This window comes from Trichosurus vulpecula, chromosome 2, assembly GCF_011100635.1.
Source record: "Trichosurus vulpecula isolate mTriVul1 chromosome 2, mTriVul1.pri, whole genome shotgun sequence".
NCBI lineage: Eukaryota > Metazoa > Chordata > Mammalia > Diprotodontia > Phalangeridae > Trichosurus > Trichosurus vulpecula.
In genome coordinates this window covers 269,445,040-269,465,319 of record NC_050574.1, presented here as the reverse complement: position 1 = coordinate 269,465,319, position 20,280 = coordinate 269,445,040, and the positions used below count along the sequence as shown (strand labels likewise).

Here is a 20,280-nt window from a genome sequence, read left to right as displayed (position 1 = left end):
GTAAGGTAGTTTGTAAGAGTGGAGAGATTTTGGTGAAAGATAATCATTTCAGTTTTGGACATACCAAATTTAAATTGTCTGTTTAAGATGTCCCAGAGGCAGTTGGTAATGTGAGACTGGAGCTTAGGGCTGTATCTACCTAGAGATCCTAATTGAGGAGCTGATGAGATCAGCAACTGAGACAGTATAGAAGAACAAGAGAAGAGGGCCTTGGGAGAGAGCCACAGTTACTGGTTGTGACTTGGATAAAAATACAGTGGAGGAGACTGAAAAGGTGTGATCAGAAAAGTAGCAGAAGAATCAAGAAAAAAGCAGTATTGTAAAACTCCTGAAGAGGAGAGAATATCTGATTCACAGTGTCAGTGTGTAGAATGGTTAAGAAGGTTGAGGATTGAGAAAAGACTCTTAGATTGGGCGGTTATGTGATCATTGGTAACTTTGGAGAGCAGTTTCAGTTGAATGATAAGATTGGATGCTAGACTACAGAGGTTTTAGAAGATCAAGAGAAGTGGAGACTTTGATTGTAGATAGCTTTTTCAAAGAGTTAAGCCACGAAAAGGGAGGGAGGTAATAGCTGATCCATCAAGTAAAGGGGTTTTTGTTTTTTAAAGGATGAGGGAAGCATAGGTGTGTTCTGTAGGCAACAGGGAAGTGGCCAGAGGTAGCAAGAGGATAGGGATGATAGGGCAGTCTTTAGGAGAAGAGGGGATGGGATGGGATCCACTTGTTGTAGAGAGGTTTGCTTTGGCTAGTTGAAGGGCCACCCCTTCACATGAAATCACATGGGAGAAGACATGAGTGATATGAAATGAGGAAGAGTGTAAAAGAGAGAACTCTCAACAAACGATCTCAGTTTTTTCAGTGAAGTATGGAGGCATGAGGGACGGGGATACCTTGAGAGATTTGAGGAAGGGTGAAGAGGTTTTGAATAGCTACTCTGATGAGTAGCTGAGTGACTCAGGGAATTATAAAGGGATTTCCTTGCTGAAGGCAGGGTTCAGTTGAGTTTAAGCAACAGTTATTTAATGGACTCAGAACTGGACTGGGTTGTGTAAGTATGTGTGTGTTTGTGTTTTCTTCAGCTCTATTCAGCCTCATGTGAATAGAACTAAAGTCAGTGGATGGTGAGATTGATCCAGGATTGAGGTTTAGCAAAGTATAATCAGTAATTGGATAAAGGCTCAAATTAGGGATGGTATAATATTGAATTATTTCACTAAGGGATTAAACAGATAGGGAAGAAGAGAGTGTGGTCAGAAGTCATTGCATTAAGAAGTCATCTAGTCCAGCAATTCTTAAACTGTGGGTTTTGACCCCGTTTGGGGTCACAGAAAATTTGACAACAGGAAAAGGTTTCTGAATTTGCAATAACCAAAAATTAATTAGAAATCAAACGTAATGAATTCCAGGTGTTTCTGACAGTGCTTGCCGATGTTGCATCACACAACTTCACAGCAGCCTTGGTTCTGCACACAAAGCATGTGCACTTTGCACTGTACATGCCCTAAGGCTGCGTAACACCAATGATGCAGCCAAAACTAGAAAAGGGGTTATGAGTGGGAAAAGTTTAAGAAGCCCTGATTCTAGTCCAACTCCTTCATGAAACATGAGTCCCCTCCAGACTATCCATGATAAATAGTCTTTTAGGACCTCTGATGAATAGGAATATGCTGTCTCTATTTCATTTTTAGACCTCTAAGAGATAGGAATCTCTTTCTTTTCTAAACCAAATATGCATTAGATTTTGGTTCTATATCTCTACCAGCAGGTAGAGGCAGATCTGTCTTCTTGTTGACAACTTTTAAGATACTTGTGGATTCATATCCACCGTCTCTCTCTGTTACCCTCCCCTTCTCCCCCCCCCCCCAAGTCTTCTCTTGTATAGGATAAACATCCCCAATTCTTTCAATCAGTCCTTCTTTTATTCTTGACACCATGCCTTTAATTCTTCATCCCTAGTTCCATATATGGATGAATTCAGGCTCCTCACAAGCTTGTCTTCCTTCCTATTGACTTAGAGTGCCTTGAAGTAGACATAGTTCTTAAGATGTGGTCTGATTGGATAGACTACAATAAAAATATTAATACCCCTCTTCTGGATGCTAATTTTTTTTAATCCAACATAATATTGCATTACTTTTTTGACTCCCGCATCATATTGTTGACTCATTGATCTTGTAACCCACTACAAACTCATTTGTGTTTTTCATATAAATAGCCTTCTGACTATGTCACCTTCCCCTCCCTCCTTCTAATCTCATATTTGGGTGGTTATTTTTTAAAAATCTAAGTGCAAAACTTTCACTTTTATTCTGTTTCTTTTTTTTAGAGTTATGAGCCATTTTTCTAGGTTGTCAGTCTTTTTGGTTTTCTTACACTTTTGAATTTTCGGTTTTCATTGATTATGCTTTATATTGATAGTAACTTAAATACTCTGGTGGATCTGTGATATCATTTATTTGGGAGTTCTCTCCAGCAATCTATATTACGACCAGTCATCATTCTTCCATAAGTTTACCGCAGGGAATGGTGAGGCCTTCATCACTTCATTCTGTTTTGCATGGGTACCAGTGAAACAATCAGTCAAGAAATCAGAACTCACTAAGTACCTACTATGTGCTAGGCACTGTGCTAAAGTCGGGGTGGGGGGGGAGGAGGAGGGCAGATCCTACCCTCAAGGAGCTTACAGTACAGTGGCGGAGACAACATGCAAACAAATACAAAGCAAGCACCATGTTGGATAAAAATAGGAAATAATTAGTAAGGAAAGACATTAAAATTAAGAGGGATCCTGGAAGGCTTCCAGTAAAAGGTAAGATTTTAGTTGGGACTTAAAGGAAGCCAGGGAGGTCAGTAGGCAGAGCAGAGAAGGGATGGTATTCTGGGCATGAGGGACAGCCAGAGAGAATGACTGGAGCAGAGAGACAGGGTATCTTGTTTGTGGAATAGCCCGGAGACCAGTGTCCCTTGTACAAAGATTATGTGCGGATGAATAAGATGTAAGAAGACTGGAAAGGTGGGAGGGTGCTAGGTTATGAAAGGGCTTTGAATGCTAAACAGAGGATTTTGTATTTGCTCCTGGAGGCAATAGTGGGGCACTAGAGTTCATTGAGTAGGAGAAATGACGGGATCAGACCTGCACTTTAGGAAAATCCTTGGGTTAGGGAGAGACTTGAGCCCGGCAGACCCACCCACAGGCTAATGCAGTAGTCCAGGTATGAGGTGATGAGGGCCTGCACCAAAGTAGGGGCAGCATCAGAGGAGAGAAGGGGTGAATTCTAGAGACAGTGCAAAGTGAAATCAATAGGCCCTGGCAGCAGCTTGGATATGGGGAATGAGAGATAGTGAGGAATCCAGAATGATCCCTGGGTTGAGAGCCTGGGAGGATGGTGTTGCCCTTTGTTATTGTTGTTATTGTTGGTGCTGCTGCTGCTTTGCTGTTTCTCTTTGTCCTTCATTCTCAAAGAGGACCGTGACATCAGGGAGGTGATGCCATGACATGCAAATGAATTGGATTTAAGTCAAGAAGGGCTGTGCAAAGTCACCAGCCTCTCTTTCTCCTCCAGAGCCATCTGGGTCCAGTGGCAAAATATAGATCAGGATGGCTAGAGATGGCCTGGATGCAGTGGGAAACCTTGGGCTTTGATGTCTCTGGACATCCATTGAAAGGCAGGTGGAGATGTGAGATTGGAAGTCAGGAGAGAGATTGAGTCAGGAATGGTGGATTTTAGAATCATCAGCGTAGAAATGGTAATTAAATTGTTACATGGGAGTCGAGATTACCAAGTGAAGTAGTGTAGAGGGAGAAGGGAAGAGGGTCCAGGCGAGAACCCTGAGGGACATTTATGGTTAGAGGGTGTGCTCTGGAGGAGGATCCAACGAAGGAGAAAGAGGAGTGGTCAGATAGGTAGGAGGAAAACCAGGAGAGAGTTGTGTCCCGAAAACCTAGAGAGAAGAGAATATCAAAGAGGAGAGATCAGCAGTGTCAAAGGCTACAGAGAAGTCAAGGGAAATGAGATTGAGAAAAGGTCATTGGATTTGTCAACTAAGAGATCATTAGTAACTTTGGAGAGAGCACTCAGGCTTTCCAACATTGTGCTTCTTATTGTAATTTTATTTTTTAGATATATACTCATACATACACATACACACATACATACACACATATATACACATACACATGTATATATGTGTAGATATACATGTATGTATATACATATGTACGTGTGTGTGTGTGTATAATCTCACCCTTGAATTTGCCAATTCTTTGGAAGTTGAGGCTGTATTTTTTTTAATCTTCATATGCTTTACAACACCTTAAAAAGTGCCTTCCACACAGAAGGTACTCAGTAAATATTTTAATGAATTGGATGCTTATCCATATAGCATATTTTTATTCTAGGAACGTGAGATACCTTCTCAAGTAATATGTCTGAAGGCAGGGTCATCTAAATGTGTTAGGTTTGGCAAGATATAATTAGGCAGGTAATTAATGCTGCAAAAGTAATACAAATGCAAAAATAATGTGACATTGAAGTAAATAGTTCAACCTTTCTGAGCCGCAACCTCTTGACCTATAAAACAAGAAGGTTAGATGATCTGAACCCTTTCCATCTTTTAGATTCTATAATTATAAATTATTTGGTAATTTGGATTAGTTTTGCTACTACATGCCTCTCATGTAGTGTCACAATGTTTGAAAATGTTCTCCAGAAAAAAAAAGAAAATATTTTCTAGTTCATAGTTAAAATCTTCCTTTAAATGCCCTTCCCATTTAGGTAAACTTAACAGCTCCTGTTATTCATTTTTTTTTGCATCTAGCCAGTGCCTCAGGGTTGCTTTATGAGGAGTATTGCTTATGAACTGTCTATGTGGTAGCACTTCCTGGTGGATGTTACTGTTTAGTTTTAGTAGGGTTCAGAAAATACCTAGAAGAAGCTAGATCTAAACATCTTAAGTAGAACCAGTTTTTTTTTAGCTGCGTATTTGTTTAGAGTGTACTATTATTTTAAAAACCTTCTTGAACTAGATTTAGCATCTTATTTCCTGAAACAGCCAATCATTATTTTTAATAACAACCAAAGCTTAGGTGTACTGATGGTGTTACATATAGGTCAGGTAGGACGTCATTGTCACTTTTTGTCTTCTCTGTCTGGTATGCAACATCAACTATGTTTTCTTTACTGCATTGAAGTCTCCATTAGAATCTGCAACTAAGAGTTTATTTCAGACCCAAGGTGGGAAATGAATTATGCTTATCTTCCATAGGAAAAAGGTATGATTGTCATGATAAATCACAATATTTGTCAATCAGATTCATTCACACATTCTCACTTTTAATTTGAAAAAAAGAATATTAGAAATTGTAATTTACAGTATAATTCAACACAGTACACATTTATTAAGCACCCACTATATACTAGGTACTGTGTTAAGTGTTGGGAATAACAAACGAAAAGAAAGGTCCCTTCTCTCAAGGAGTTTACAATCTAATAAAGAGAGACAACACTAAAAAGGAAACTGAAAAGTGGAAGGTGGGGTGGTGTGTGTGCAGCCTGTCTTTGTATGTCTGAGAGAGGAGGGATGTGATGTTCAGTGTATTCCAAACCTAAGAGAGCTGCTAATAGAAAGTGGAGAATTACCTGGAAAGTTCAGATCCCAGCCCTCTATGAAGGAAAGCTTGGGGAGGAGTTTAGTACTCTACCTTCCAGCCTTCCCATCAGAGGGGAGAGGAACTTGAGGGAGTTGGGAAGGTGTTTAAAAGGAATTTCAAGAGGTATTAAACATGTTAGGACACAAAGATACTTCATTTATCTAAACTTGATTAGTAATTGCTAAAAAAAATTTTTGGTGGTCTCTGTTAAATAATTTGCTGATACTGACTTAGCCTCAAATGAATGGGTTACCATAGAATGGATCATTTACCAATACTAGAACCTCAGTTATTCAATTAATGAAGCAAATGATGATAGGAGACCTAGTTTTTGTAGCTCATGTGTTGACATTTTGTCAGCTAAAGTGGATATATGATTAAGTAAATATTGACGAAATTTTCAACTGCTCAAATAACAACAACTCTAGATTAGGATCTCACTTATTTTTCCTCCTTTCAAGAGATCTATTATTGCCTTGAATATTAGACCCCTCACTATACAGGCTGTACTCCTAAAATGAGAGATCTATAAAAGGAAAAGAAAATGTAGGTACCCAATGAACCATAATGACAATTATTTTATTTAAGCCACCTTTGATTACTTTAAAACGGTATTTAAGTATGGTAGAATTCATGGCTTAATCTAAAGTGCAAAGGTAGAATTTGGTGTTTGGATGGTTTCTCAATAAAATGGGATAAAAAAGAAGAAAAAAGAGCAATTAGCCACTTGATTGACTGAGACTTACCGGTGTAGCATATTTGAAAGAATTAGAATATGATTTCAACACCTTTATTACTTTGTATCAGGGGAGACAGCTTGGCACAGTGGAAGGATGATGGCACTTGGGATTAGGATAGCTGAGACCTAGCTCTTGTTACTAACAAGATCTGTGCACTTGAGAAAGCTCCTTAACTTCTTAGGACCTGTTTTCTCAATCATCTGATGAGAGATTTGGACTAAGTCCTCTTCAGTTTTAAATACTATGACTTCCATAATGGATTCTGTCCCACTGATGTGAGGAGAGTTGCCTGAAGGCACAGTGAATAGATTATAAGAATACAAAATACTAGATTTCATCTGATAGTGAGATCCAGTGCTGAGCACAATGTGTTGAAATTAATAGGAGCATAATAAAAATACATTTTCCCCCTTCTTTCTCTTCCCCATTCCTGGCCCTACCCATTCTTCTTCCTTTGTGTTCCTTTGTCCTATAGTGTAAAGTAACAAAGGTTTAGTAGCCAAGAGTGTAGTAAAACATAGGCCTCTATCTCCAAAGAAGGCTTCTGAAGGATTCTCTAGTTAGGTCAGTCTTCTGGGTGCTTTTCTCCTTGTTAAAGTAATCTATGTTTTGAAATGTTTGAGGACTTCTGTTTGAAAAAAATTCCTTCTCAGGTTACCTAAGCCAAGACTTTTAGTCCCGAGAATGACTTTACTTCTCCTTCCAGATTCTTCCTTAATTCTAATGTCTTCTCTCTACTGATTATCTTCACTTAATTCTGTATGTATCTTGTCTGTTCGTAGTTTTTTCATTTTGTCTCCACCATTAGATTATGAACTCTTTGAGAGCAGGGCCTATATTTTGCCTTTCTCTTTATCCCCAGCACTTACCATAGTGCCTGGCACTTAGTAGGCTTTTAATAAATGCTTAATGACTGAAATATTAACAACTGGTTCTTTATATATTATTCTTTCCCAGGACACTCAATCAAACATTGGGAGTCCCTTAATTCGAACAGCACCTCAGATCATTGGAGCAGAGGATGATGACTTTGGCACTGAACATGAACAGGTGATGTTTTTCCTAAAGCAGGAATTATCAGTTTTTAAGATATTGCCCCATTTGTTAACAAAAATAACACTTTCCTGGGGCCATGAAACAGCAGTTGCCAGGATTTGATGCTAAATTTTCAAGCTGAGTGTCTGTTGGGTAAATTGCTATTTTTATTCTTAAACTTCTCCTTAGTAGTAAAGGCTCTGATGTTAAAGCTGATATGACTTTGAGGCATTGAATGCATTCCATAGTTATCCGTTAGAATTTTTTTTTCTTTTTAGTAGTCTTTAGAAAAAAAGAAGGGTAAGCTCAAGCTTGTCCTTATCTTGCCTACCCTCTTGTTACCTGTTTCCTCACAGCTAAGTCCCCCAAAATTTGAGTTGATAATAGGATAATTGTAGTGATAGTATTATGTTAATTATATGATACATAGAGTGAATAGCAAAGAAACTTAGTGATAGTTGTAATAAAAACATGTAAGTTCATCCTCCATTCTCTAAGCTAGTGGTCTCCACACTTTTTTGATCTTATACCCCGTTAGCATGATTGTTTTTGAGTCTGCTCTTCCTAAATATTTGTATTTGCTTGTTGGCTGTATGTGCACTTATTTATAAATTACACACAGGTAATTCTGTATTAGTAGTATATGCATTCTGAAACTGACACAGAAATAAAAACTAAGAAGGATAAGATGAAGAGAAATGATATTTGACCCTAGAATCAATAGAGAGCTACTGAAGTTTTAGTATGGAGGGGAGTGACACTGCCAGATCTGCACTTTGGAAAAACACTTCGGCAACTGCAGGGAGGATGGGTGAGATTTGAGGAAGGGAGACTAGCTAGGAAGCTATCGCAATAGTTTAATTGATGGTGGACTAAACTGCCATGGTGCCTGTGTGCGTAGAGAGAAGGGGACAAATATGAGAGATGTCATGGATGTAAAAGTAACATAATTTAGTGACTGGTTAGCTGTATGAGATAAGGAAAAGTGAAGCATCAGGGATGATGCCGTGTGTGTGTGTGCGTGTGTGTACACGTATTGTTGTGTACATACATACATCTGGGAGTTATCTGCATTGAGATGATTTAAACTCCTGGGAACTGATGAAGTCTCTGAGTGAGAGAACATAGAGAATGAGGAGAGGAGAGGAGAGCCATAGTCAGTGCCTTTGGGCACTAACAACGCTTGGGGTTGTGATGTAGATGATAACACAGTGAAGGAGTCTGAGAACGAGTGTGCAGACTGGAAAAGAACCAAGAAAAAGAAATGTCAGCACCACCCAGTGAGGAGAGAGTAAGCAAATGTCAGATGCCACAGAGAGCTCAAGGAGGCTGAGGAGAAAAGGCCATCAGATGTGGCAATTAGAGTCCTGGTAACTTTGAAGAGAGCAATTTCAATAGAATTGAGCAATCAAGGATATTGAGGCAGTTGAGAAACTCAAAGGCTAGTGGTACCCTTGACAGACATAGGGAAGTTCTCAAGAGATTAGGATTTGGGAGAAAGGTAATATGGTTGCAACCCCTCCATGCCTGCTCAGCCTATACCACTCAGTCTTTTTCACTGAAAAATGAGAAGTGCTGGTAGGGACGTATTCATAGGCCATTGCCTGGGATGTGGGACTGATGGTGAGAAACAAGAAATTTTGCCTGCAAAGCTCTTGGGAATGGGTTAAATTATATATAACATATTTGAGAAGTTCTTAACAAAGTTGGCTAATAGTGGGAGGAGGTAGAGTTGGGGTCAGTATCAAAGGAGGAACAGGGTAGATGTGCTGCAGACAAGCCACCATTTGTCTGTGGAGGGTGAGATACAGCTCATCTTCCCACTCTCCAACTGGTTGATCACACACCTTATGGTCAAGTAGTGGCCTCCACTTTGGTAATCTCTGCTCTGACTTACCCTTATTTGGCATCTCAAACTCAACCTGCCCTGAATAGAATTCATTATCTTTTCCCTAAAACATACCTTCTTTCTGAACTTCCTCATTTCCGTTGAGGGCATCATCATTCTTTCACTTGCCCATGTTTTCAGCTTCATCATAATCTCAATGCTTCATTCTCCCTTAATCCACATACATATCTAGTTGGTTGTCTGGTCTTACTATTTCTGTCTCCACAATATCTCTTGCATATATCCTGTTCTTTCTACACCTCCCCAGTTCAAGCCCCTAGCACCTCTCTTATTGCTGTTATCCTACAGATTTGTCTCTTCCCTTCTTCAACCTGTTCTGCACACAGCTGCCAAAGGGATTTTCCAAAATACATGTCAGATCTATGGCACTCTCCTGTTCAATAAACTCTGTCTTCCTGTTATCTTAAATATGAACTGTGCCATTAGAAAAATCCTTTTCAATGTGGCTCTAACTTATCTGTCCACTCTTACTCTGTATCATCACTCTTTGTGCATTCTGGGGTACAACCAGACCATCCTTGCTGTTTCTCATACAAGATATTCCATCTCCTGTCTCGATGCCTTTGCACAGACTGTCTTTCATACCAGGAATACCTTCTCTCCTCACCTCCACCTCGTAGAATCCTTAATTTTCTTCAAAACTTAGTTAAGATGTCACGTTTTATGTGTGAGGCCTTTCATGAATTCCCTAGCTACTAGTGCCTTTCTCTCCCCTCCCATTGCCTTGTATTTATTTAATATCTATTTTGAATGTAATTATATAGGTATATGTTATCTCCCATGGTGAAATGTAAGCTTTCCAAGGCAGGGATGGTTTCACTTCTGAAGTCTTTTTATCATTAATGCGTCATCATCATCATCACCATCATCACCATCACTAGCATTTATGCTTTAAAATTTACAAAACACTCTACAAATACTATCTCATTTTATCCTCAAAAAACGAAACAAAACCCTTGAAAGTAGGTGCCATTACTGTCTTCATTTTGCAGATGAAGAATCAGAGACAGTGGTTAAGTAACTCACTAGGGTCACACAGCTAGTAAGTATCCGAGACTGACATTGAACTTAGGTCTTCCTGACTCCATGTCTGGTGCTCTTTTCATCGCATCACTTTGATATAAGTAGTTATCGACTGATTGTCCAAAAGAAAGAAATCCATTGCTGAGTTAAAAGGCTTTTTATAACTTTGTTTGTTGTTCAGTTGTTTTTCAGTTGTGTCTAACCCTTTGTGACACTGTTTGTTGTTTTCTTGGCAAAGATAGTGGAGTGGTTTTCCATTTCTTTCTTCAGCCCATTTTACAGATGAAGAAACTGAGTCAAATAGGGTTAAGTGACTTGTCCAGGTCACAAAGTTAGGAAGTGTCTGAGCCTAGATTTGAACTCAGAAAGATGAGTTTTCCTGACTCCCTGCCCAGTACTCTGTCTACTTTGTGGGATGGCTAATACTTAGTACAAGAAGTACCATATTTTCACTTTGAGTAAAATGAGTTTTTATAATTTTTTGACTCCCTACATTGTTAAAGCAAGCTGTCTAATCTAGTTCGTTCCTTTACCATCAAAGACCCATTCTGTCCACCTTGAAATGTTGACTGATATCCAGGGAGAAAGACTCTATAGTTTACTTAGCTTATGAATTCTTAAAATTACTCTTAACAGTCTTGAATTTTCTCTTCCTTCTACCAGTTAAAAAATACAAAGTCAGATTTGACCAGGTAGGTCAGCTGGGGCTTTCCTCATACAGCACTCTGTGTGCAGACACGCCCCCCCCCCCCCCCACCGCCACTCACACCCCAATGTAATAAATCTCTCAATGTAACTATTCCTCTTTACAGATTAATGGACAGTGCAGCTGCTTCCAAAGTATTGAACTGCTGAGATCTCGCCCTGCTCACCTAGCTGTTTTCTTACACCACGTGGTTTCACAGTTCGACCCTGCAACATTGGTGAAACATCATTGTTTGACATATTATTCTTATTTACAAATAAACCTTAGTCCTCTCAAAGCTTAAAGTTTAGGTGTTCATATTTATAGAACAGTTGGAAGGTGGGGTGGGGAATGGAGGAATGGGGAAGAATTCTCACCCATGAAGTTCAGATTTTCCTGTTTACCTGGCATAGCAGGACAAATCTAAAGATAAATAAAATCACCATCAAGCTCCTTTCAGAGTAGTTTTCTTGACAACTTGGTAATAATATTTCTTAAAATAACTTATCAGATCTTATGACTTTTCTTCGAGGAAATGAATAGATTGAATTTATGATGACCTCTCACTTTCTCTTTGTTGTTTTTTTCCTCCACTACAGCTCTGTTATCTTTATTCAGACTTGTACAAACAGACCAATTCCAAGGAAACTCGGCGCGTCTTCCTTGAGTTTCACCAATTCTTCCTGGACCGAGCCGCAGTGAGTTGCCAGTTTAATATTTTCATCTTTAGTTTAATGTCCATGAACTATGTATTAAACACTTACATATGCTAATTGGGTTAGGTGCTGTGTGAAATAAAAAGACAAGTAAACAAAGTCCTTGTCTTCAAAACATTTACAATCTATAAGGAGTTGACATATATACAGATAAATATGATATAAATTAAGATGTGATGCGTGCCTAAAAGGAATACAAAAATGAAGCAGCATTAGTTAGGGGGTGCCTCGTTTCATTTTGGGGAATATGCTTCTAAGTTAGTCTTAGGTGTTTGTTGAATTAAAACATATATAAATGTACACAAGTGTATGTTTTGGAGAGTGTATGCATATGTTTATGTGTGTATATGTACACACAGTCTTTAATTGCATTCTAAGTGAGATGTCAACAGTTTGTCACATAATAAATATTTTTTAAAATTACAATACTTATGAAAAAATTTCACTCATAATGAGTGAGTGGATTTTTTCCATAACAAAATATTAACATTTTAAACTATTTTAGGGCTAAATATTGGGGAATAGCTTTTAGCAAATTTGGTAAGGCCTTGTATATATTGCTATTATCAAAACTACTCATTTTTCTTAAGTATCTTATTTTCATTAAAATTGTTAACACTGAGTTGTGTTCAAATTTCCTAAGTATGTTTGTATTTTGTGCATTTTCATTTTATACTAGCAACTCAAGATAAGTCATCAATGCAGGCTATAAATTTTTTTTTAAATAAGTTTTTATTGATGTCTTCTGTTTTTTATGTCATCATACTTATCTCTAGTAAACCCTACCCTTCTGTCTCCTAGAAAGCCATCTCACGTATCACATAATATTACTATTGGGTTTTAAGCTAACATTATTGTCCTTTACATTATGAATTTAGTATAACCCAGTGGTCTTACCTGCTTTAGATAATGCTTACTTATAAATAAATGGGGATTTAAAATAAACACACATTTAAACACTCTAAGAAATGGTGATATATTATATTGTCTAATTCAGTTAAATAAAAGCTTTGAAACTCAATTTATAAGAAGTTCCAAGAAAATTTAAAACTTAGAGAAGGAATGTTGAAAACTAAAAATAAATAAATTTATAAAAAGGTGTCTCCCCTCCAAAAAAGAAATTTGTATTACATTTCTTGCTGAAATATTAGAAGTCTCTTAGTATGTTCTGTACCCTTTCTGAATTACTAGAACCACAGCCTGCAACTCCTGTGATTTTTTACTCAGTCTTAGAGCTATAGACCTTTTTAGAAGGTTTTTAACTGAAGTGATTATTATATATAAATCAGGTGTTTTATAGATCCTTGTAACATCCTTGGAGGGAGAATACCAAATAAAGTGTAGCTAAAAGCACCGATTGAACAACCCATTCATTATTTTAATTCAGTAAGGCATGATTGCAGAAAGTTAAGCAGAGGTGGTGAGACTCTAAAAATACATTTATATCCAGTACTTCCTCAAGTGAAAAGTGCTATGAACTTACATAGAAAAATGACTATGAATGTATTCTATACAGTGTTCACTGTGTTTATCTAGAAAAAGCATCTCTGATTTTGTACCTCCAAATTATGAGTCTCATATGAGGTTTTAAAAAATATATGATGATGTATACTTCAGTACTTCAAGCTCAACATGATTACCTTCCTGTGACTACTTTTGCTGATCAAAGCATATTGCTGTCCTTTATAGAATGTCTTCTTGATTAGCTGCTGTCAAAAATATTCCTTACCTAGTCGCCGAGCTTCTGGCGATTAGCTGTCTAAACTTAATCTGACTCTTAGATGGTTTGCCACCTGGAGCCACACCAAAAGCCTTTCCTGCTGCACAGGAACTACCAGGACTTGAATCCTGTTGGCCTAGTCTTTGAGAACTCAGGTGCATCTCTACATGCTGATGAGATATCTGAGAGGACCTTGATAATATGTAAATTGTATTAATTTTCCCATATTGCTTCAAATAAGCAATTGATTGATTGTACTACCTGTGAACTTATATGAAATTTACTTCATTTTTTCACTTCAGAAATTTACTTTGGAATAATCAATCAAATTGCTCAGTAAATATTAAGTGCTTATTCTGTGCCAGGTACTGGGCTAACTTCTGGGGATATAAATATGAAAAACAAAGATAGTGTGTGCTGTCAAGGATCTTACAATCTGGTGGGGGAAGGCAATGCACAAAATGAAACTGAAAAACAAGGGGGTGGGAATTGGGGTAGGATGGGAGTGATAGAGTCCAAAAGGATATAAGTAGGTGGGGAATGAAGAGGCAGTGGGCCTGGGAGCCCTGTTTAAATGGTGGCTTTGGGAGAGACTCTTTGCTCTGCTCTCCTGCCCTAAGGTCAGTGGGGTAGAGGGTACTGAGGGTACCAGTGAGGTATGAGTTGATGCCATCTCAGAGAATGATGAATTTTATGATGATTAGAACTGGATAGGATGCAACATTTTTATATTGCTATAAAATTATTTTTTGCCTTTCTTTTGAAGTGTGAGCTCTGTGAACTTAGCAAAATGGCTAGGAGGACACACTAATCAAACATATAATGTTTGTTATAAGTATCTAAAAAACCTCTCTGATTCAAAACCCCCAAAATGAGCTTTTTCCTAAAGGAAACTATTTGATGAGTCAAATATAAAACTGTTTAAGATAGAACAGATTTGAATAAATAGGGAATATAGTCAATAAGGTTATAAATACTAAAGTGGGTACATCAGTGTGGGTACTTCTTCTGGTGATGCAGATGGACCTTCCACTGGTAGAAGAAATCCCACACCTCATCCTTTTGCCCGTGGCAGCCTGCACACTCTCCATAGACAGCCCATCCAGGGTGCTAGACTCTTTTTTCTTGGTATTTTAACATTATGTGGGCAACAGTGTTAGAACTTAAGCTATTCTTTTGTTATGCTTCAGCCTTGAGAAACAAGTAATACAATATTTACAATAACCATAGATCAATGTGTATGCTTGTAATTCAGTAAATGTTGATCAAGTGTTACGTGTGCCATGTTAAGCACTAAGGAGTACATAGAATCTAGATTATATCACTGCCTTGTGTGTATACACACACACACACACACACACATTTGTTGAAAAATACAAAGTGCTGTTTCTTAGCTTTTTTTTCTCCCCCCCGCCCTTTTTTTTTTTAAAAGCACTTGAAGGTTTCTGTTCCAGATGAAATATCTCTAGACTTAGGTAAGTAAGTCTATCTATGGTACCACAAGTTTCAAAGAATAAAACATATAGAGTAACTAGGTGATGCAGCAAGACCTGATTTAAAGTCTGACCTCAGACATTTACTAGCTTTGTGACCCTGTGTAAATTATTTAATCTTTGTCTGCCTCAGTTCTCTCATCTGTAAAATGAAGATAATAGCAGCATCTACCTCACAGGGTTGTTGGGAAGATCAAATTAGATAATATTTGTAAAGTGCTTTGCAAATCTTAAATTATATAGAAAAGTTATTGTTGTGGTTGTTTTTGAGAGATTTCCAAGTAATCTCTTTAACAAAGTCATGTCAAGTAGATTTATTTAACTTGAAGGAAAGACACAATAGCTACTTACCAGGTTTGTTTCAGAGGTTCAGACCCAGAGCTGAAAAACTATGAGGTAAAGATAAAGTTTTTAATAAATAATTTTAGGTTGTACTTAATATAGGAGGTAGTATTGATCTTTTTGTCAGCTAATATATGTTAACTCACAGATAATGCAAATAATTCCTTTATTTTCCTTTAGAAAAAAGAAGGCCAGAACTTATACCTGAAGATTTGCACCGACATTATGTCCAAACTATGCAAGATAAAGTCTATCCTGAAGTTCAGAAGCACTTGGAAGATTTTAGGTCTGTATGTTGGTATATTGTAATTAATTTTATCATTAGAGACTATTTTAGGTAGAGGTAGACTTTAAAATCTCTGCACCCTGACTTTAGGGGCATGATTCAAACTAATCTTGAACATCTACGTCCTCTGCGAGTGGAGTACAACATGGGCCATTCTTCCAGTTACTGGCAGTAGCAGATCTCTGTGTTTTGTCTGTGAGAAATGTATCCCTTTGGGGGCATAAAATCTGTGTTTTGTCGTGTGATTATCTTCAGAGTTTCTTCTCCCAGCATCCAAAGTGACATTAGTTTGGAGCATGTAACTATATGGCATTTTCCCCAGAGCTAAAAACTGTTAGCTAGAGGGACACACAGTCCAAACATCCCCAAAGGGAGATACTTCTTCTCTAGTGTCCTTGTATAACATTCATCTCATTCTCTTCAGGCAGAAACGTAGTATGGGGCTAACCTTAGCTGAAAGTGAACTGACCAAACTTGATGCAGATCGAGACCGTGACCGGGTAACCCTGGAGAAAGAACGGGCATGTGCAGAGCAGATCATTGCCAAAATTGAAGAAGTTTTGTAAGTAGTAGAGTATTATAAAATGGAACTTTCTTTTATCCCATTATAAGAAAGACTAGATTGAAAGAATTAGCATAAGAAAGAAAAACACATGTATGTACACACATGCACGCATGCGCGAAATGTTAATCATTTCCTGGCCTGATATTCTGAGATTTTTTGTTAAATGAGTAAAACTGGTTTTTTTCCTCAAATCAAATATTTATTATCTATTGAGGTTTAAATTTCATAAGACACCTAGAATAAAGTATGTATAGTTGATGAAATAAAGGTGAAAAGGTTTTAGCCCTACTGTAGATTAGGCTCCCTCTGTCACCAAATTCTTTGCACTAAGAATTTAGTACCATGGCTTTGGCTATCTTGAATTGTAAGTATCAATGTTAAATGATGAAAAGATAGCTTATTAAATTTTGATTTATTGTTTTCAAACTATTTCTTGTTTGTAGGATGACAGCTCAAGCTGTTGAAGAAGACAAGAGGTAATATATTCATTTTCTTTCTTTTTAAGTGGAGTGGTAAGAAAAACACTCCCCAATTCTAATTTGTGATTCTTAAGTAATATAAGAGTCTCCCTCTAGTGGCATACATTTACAAAGAGATTTCTAGTCTCTTCATAAATGTAATTTTTTTCTCTTTGTAGCTATAGATTATAGTTTATGCTTCACTTGTTGGCTTAGGCATAATGCCCGTAGGTCTATAAAGGTCACTGATGCCTTTGTCCTGTTTACCTTTCCTTATCAAAAGTAACAGTTGAGTTAACCTTGTCTCTTCCAGTTCAACAATGCAATATGTGATCCTCATGTACATGAAACATTTAGGAGTCAGAGTAAAAGAACCTCGGAATTTGGAGCATAAGCGAGGTCGCATTGGGTTTCTGCCAAAAATCAAGGTACAAGTGGAGTAAAGGGGGATTCTGCACTGCCATGCAGATTCCTACTTTTTATTTGTGTTGGTTTAATTTTCCTCACTGTGTGTTTGTATTATTGACATCCTCTCTCTCCCCTCTCCAAGATTTTTAATTGGCTGTGTACATTATTCTGTGAGAATACTCTGCAGCAAATTTGGTCTTCTGTGTCCTTATCTTAATTTCTCAAGTTTATGTTTCTCCATTCGGCTCATCCTTCCCCTACCCTATTTTTTTCATTTTTCCTAAAATTTAATGTGTTATTAAGCTGCCTTCTGTCTTCTGAAACTGTCCTCTAAGGCATTTTTGTTGTATGTGGTATTTTACCTTTGATGCTGACATATTGTTGTATGTGACTCTTAATGTGTGGATTAGTTTTCTATTTGTCTAGCCTCTAGATTCAGAGCCTGTTTTTAATATTTTGCACTATTTTTTGTGTATTATTATTATTATTGTACTCTTGAAAGCTATAAATGTGGTTTGATTTAAATCAGGGCTGTCCAAAATGTGGCCCGCCTACAAGCATAGAAATTTACATAAATGCTTTAGTAAACGAAGCTGAGCTACCGCAGAGCTCTCACTAAAATGGCAAATCAAAATATATTGTCTATTGTTTCAAAAAAAAAACCTAAGGTTGGACAGCCCTGATTTAAATTGTTGGCCCTCTAGACAGAAATTGACTCACATCACAATATGAATAAATGTCATGGATTTAAATAGACACTATCTCTTAGTAAAGACTTTGGTGCTCACCGAGACCAGGTGCATGTTTTGTTTTGTTTTTCACCGGTGGAACGTGTTCTTTTCTACCAGTAATGTTGTCTTTTGTATAGAAGAGGCAGCATAGAAGAAGTGGGAAGGGACATTGGATTCGGAGTTAGGAGGCCTGGATTCCAATCCTGTTTCTCTGTGACCTAGGGAAAGGCAGTTGACCTCAGTGGGCTACACATCCAGTCTTTTCATCTGTAAAAGAAAATTTAGTGAAATAATCTCACAGTTGCTTTCTGACTCTACATTTCTATGATTCTAAGATATTGCTAACCTTCCATCATTAGGGCATGTACTTAGAATTGTCTATCTAATAGTGTTGATAGAGTGAATTCTTGTTGATCCATACGTATTTTCTTGCCTAGTGTTCTTGAGATCAATAGCATGTATTTGGAATATAACTCTGGGTGGAATAAATGACCTCCCATTTATACTGTCTTATATGTATTTAGTCATGTGTATGTTGTCTCTTCGATTAGAGTGTGAGCTCATTGAGGGTGAGGACCATGTTTTTACTTTTCTTTTTATTCCTAGCATTTAGCATAGTGTATGGCACACAGTAAACTCTTAATAGTAAGTCTTTTTGACTGCCTGTTACTGAAAAAGGCATTTATTAAATACTTACTATGTGTTAGGCACTGCTAAAGCACTGAAATTTCAAATAGAAAAGAGAGATAATCCCTACCATAAAGGAACCTTATATTCTGGTATATAGGCACAACACATGAAACAAAACAAATCTGCTACATCAAAAGATCAGTCGTATGATGTGGCCTCATTAGTACCATATACCATTGTAATCAACTAATTTAACCATCAGTGGATCTTTCTGTATTACCCCCATGGTGTATTTAAATGCTTTACTCTTAAGTATAAGTGAATAATAAGTTAATGTATGCATGCCCTTATAGTCATTTTAATTTTTACCCAGCTTTTGAGAATATTTTTTTATTTTCAAGGAACAAGAGAAAACTGATAATAAAAAGTATTGTATGTCTTTTAATTCTTTGATTGTTTGTTGACTATAGCAGAGTATAAAGAAAGATAGGGAAGGTGAAGAAAAAGTGAAGAGAAGAGGATTCCCAAGCATTTTAGGACCCCCAAGGAGGCCGAGCCGTCATGACAACAGTGCAAGTATGTTGGTTTTGAAAATGCTCCATTCATTATTGTTTGCCATTTGGTGGATGTTTATTTCATTAGGATGAATTATTATAAAGGAGTGAGACCAGTCCAAATAACATTTATAGGTTTTGAGACCAGTGCAAATAATATATATAGGTTTTATATATATATATATATATATATATATATATATATATATATATATATATATATATACACACACACACACACACATATATATACTTGAGATATGTTTGCATATAGATTTCCCTCCCTTCTTGGGGATTCAGATAACATGTGATATTTTCACTCATTTTCACTTTTATTGAGAAAATACTTCCTTGAACTAGTAAAAATCAGAATTTCACTCAGTGACCTCCCTGATTTCTAATTAGTTTCTATCTTTCAGTTGGCAGAGCCATGGAACTACAAAAACAGCGCCATCCCAAGCACTTACCTACACCCTCGTCAGTGAGTCCTGAACCTCAGGACTCTGCCAAGTTGCGCCAGAGTGGGATCTCCAGTGATGTAGCAGATGTTATGTATGTGCCTGCTAATCCCACATCTTCTTTGACTTCAGGGACTAGTGCCTCCCAAGAGGGAGGGAAAGAGAATGAAATAGGTAAGTTGATGCTATAGGGCAAAACGTTTAAGAATCTTGGTTGTTAAGAAATCTTTTCTGTCAGGTTATAGTAATCAAGAATAATCCCACCTCATAGTTTGAATCTTTTGTTATTTATCAGAAAGTGGTAACTTTTGAATTGTTCAAATCGGGACTATTCACAAACCTTAGAAATTGTTTCCCAAATTACTCAGGGTAGAATTTAATATCTTAGATATTTCTTGGTCCCAACCCTTCATATGTTTTTGAAGATTGGATTCCTTTTAAAGGAAAATGTAATTGCATTTGGTTAGTACAAATGCCATTTAAATGCTTGATCTCTCTTTTCAGGGTCAAAACAGATTGGAGAAGCACCAGCTTCTGGAGATTCTACAGATGGTACACCACGAACCCCCAATACAGTCTTTGATTTCCCAGCTCCACCACTGGACCAATTGCAGGAGGAGGAAGGTGAAGTAGAAAGGTAATGCTGGACACCCAGTCAGTGAGGATTTAAGGCATTGTTTAATTGCTTAGGAACAGTGTGATTTTTTTTTTTAATATCTGTAAATGTACAAATACAACTTGAATATCTACTCTTCCTTACAAGCAGCCATTTGGAAATTGTCTTCCAAACTGGAATAATACTGAAACTCCAAGAAAAGATAATGTTAAACTTATAATAGTTAGAAAAATTGCTTATTTCATTGATGATTAGCCT

At 37.3% G+C, this 20,280-nt stretch overlaps 1 protein-coding gene across 3 annotated transcripts in view; it reads left to right on the top strand.

Annotated features, from left to right (window-relative positions):
* The window catches only part of ARHGEF12 (Rho guanine nucleotide exchange factor 12), a 202,914-nt gene that overhangs the window by 148,134 nt on the left and 34,500 nt on the right, over nucleotides 1–20,280 (top strand). For 2 of the 3 annotated variants that reach the window (XM_036744907.1, XM_036744905.1), the window contains 11 exons: nucleotides 7,351–7,443; nucleotides 11,173–11,283; nucleotides 11,645–11,743; nucleotides 14,914–14,956; nucleotides 15,497–15,602; nucleotides 16,027–16,164; nucleotides 16,611–16,643; nucleotides 16,939–17,053; nucleotides 18,865–18,970; nucleotides 19,368–19,580; nucleotides 19,911–20,043. In XM_036744907.1, coding sequence (XP_036600802.1) covers nucleotides 7,351–7,443; nucleotides 11,173–11,283; nucleotides 11,645–11,743; nucleotides 14,914–14,956; nucleotides 15,497–15,602; nucleotides 16,027–16,164; nucleotides 16,611–16,643; nucleotides 16,939–17,053; nucleotides 18,865–18,970; nucleotides 19,368–19,580; nucleotides 19,911–20,043 — 1,190 coding nt within the window. The remainder of the gene's footprint in view (nucleotides 1–7,350; nucleotides 7,444–11,172; nucleotides 11,284–11,644; nucleotides 11,744–14,913; nucleotides 14,957–15,496; nucleotides 15,603–16,026; nucleotides 16,165–16,610; nucleotides 16,644–16,938; nucleotides 17,054–18,864; nucleotides 18,971–19,367; nucleotides 19,581–19,910; nucleotides 20,044–20,280) is intronic. The other variant, XM_036744906.1, reaches the window with a different exon arrangement.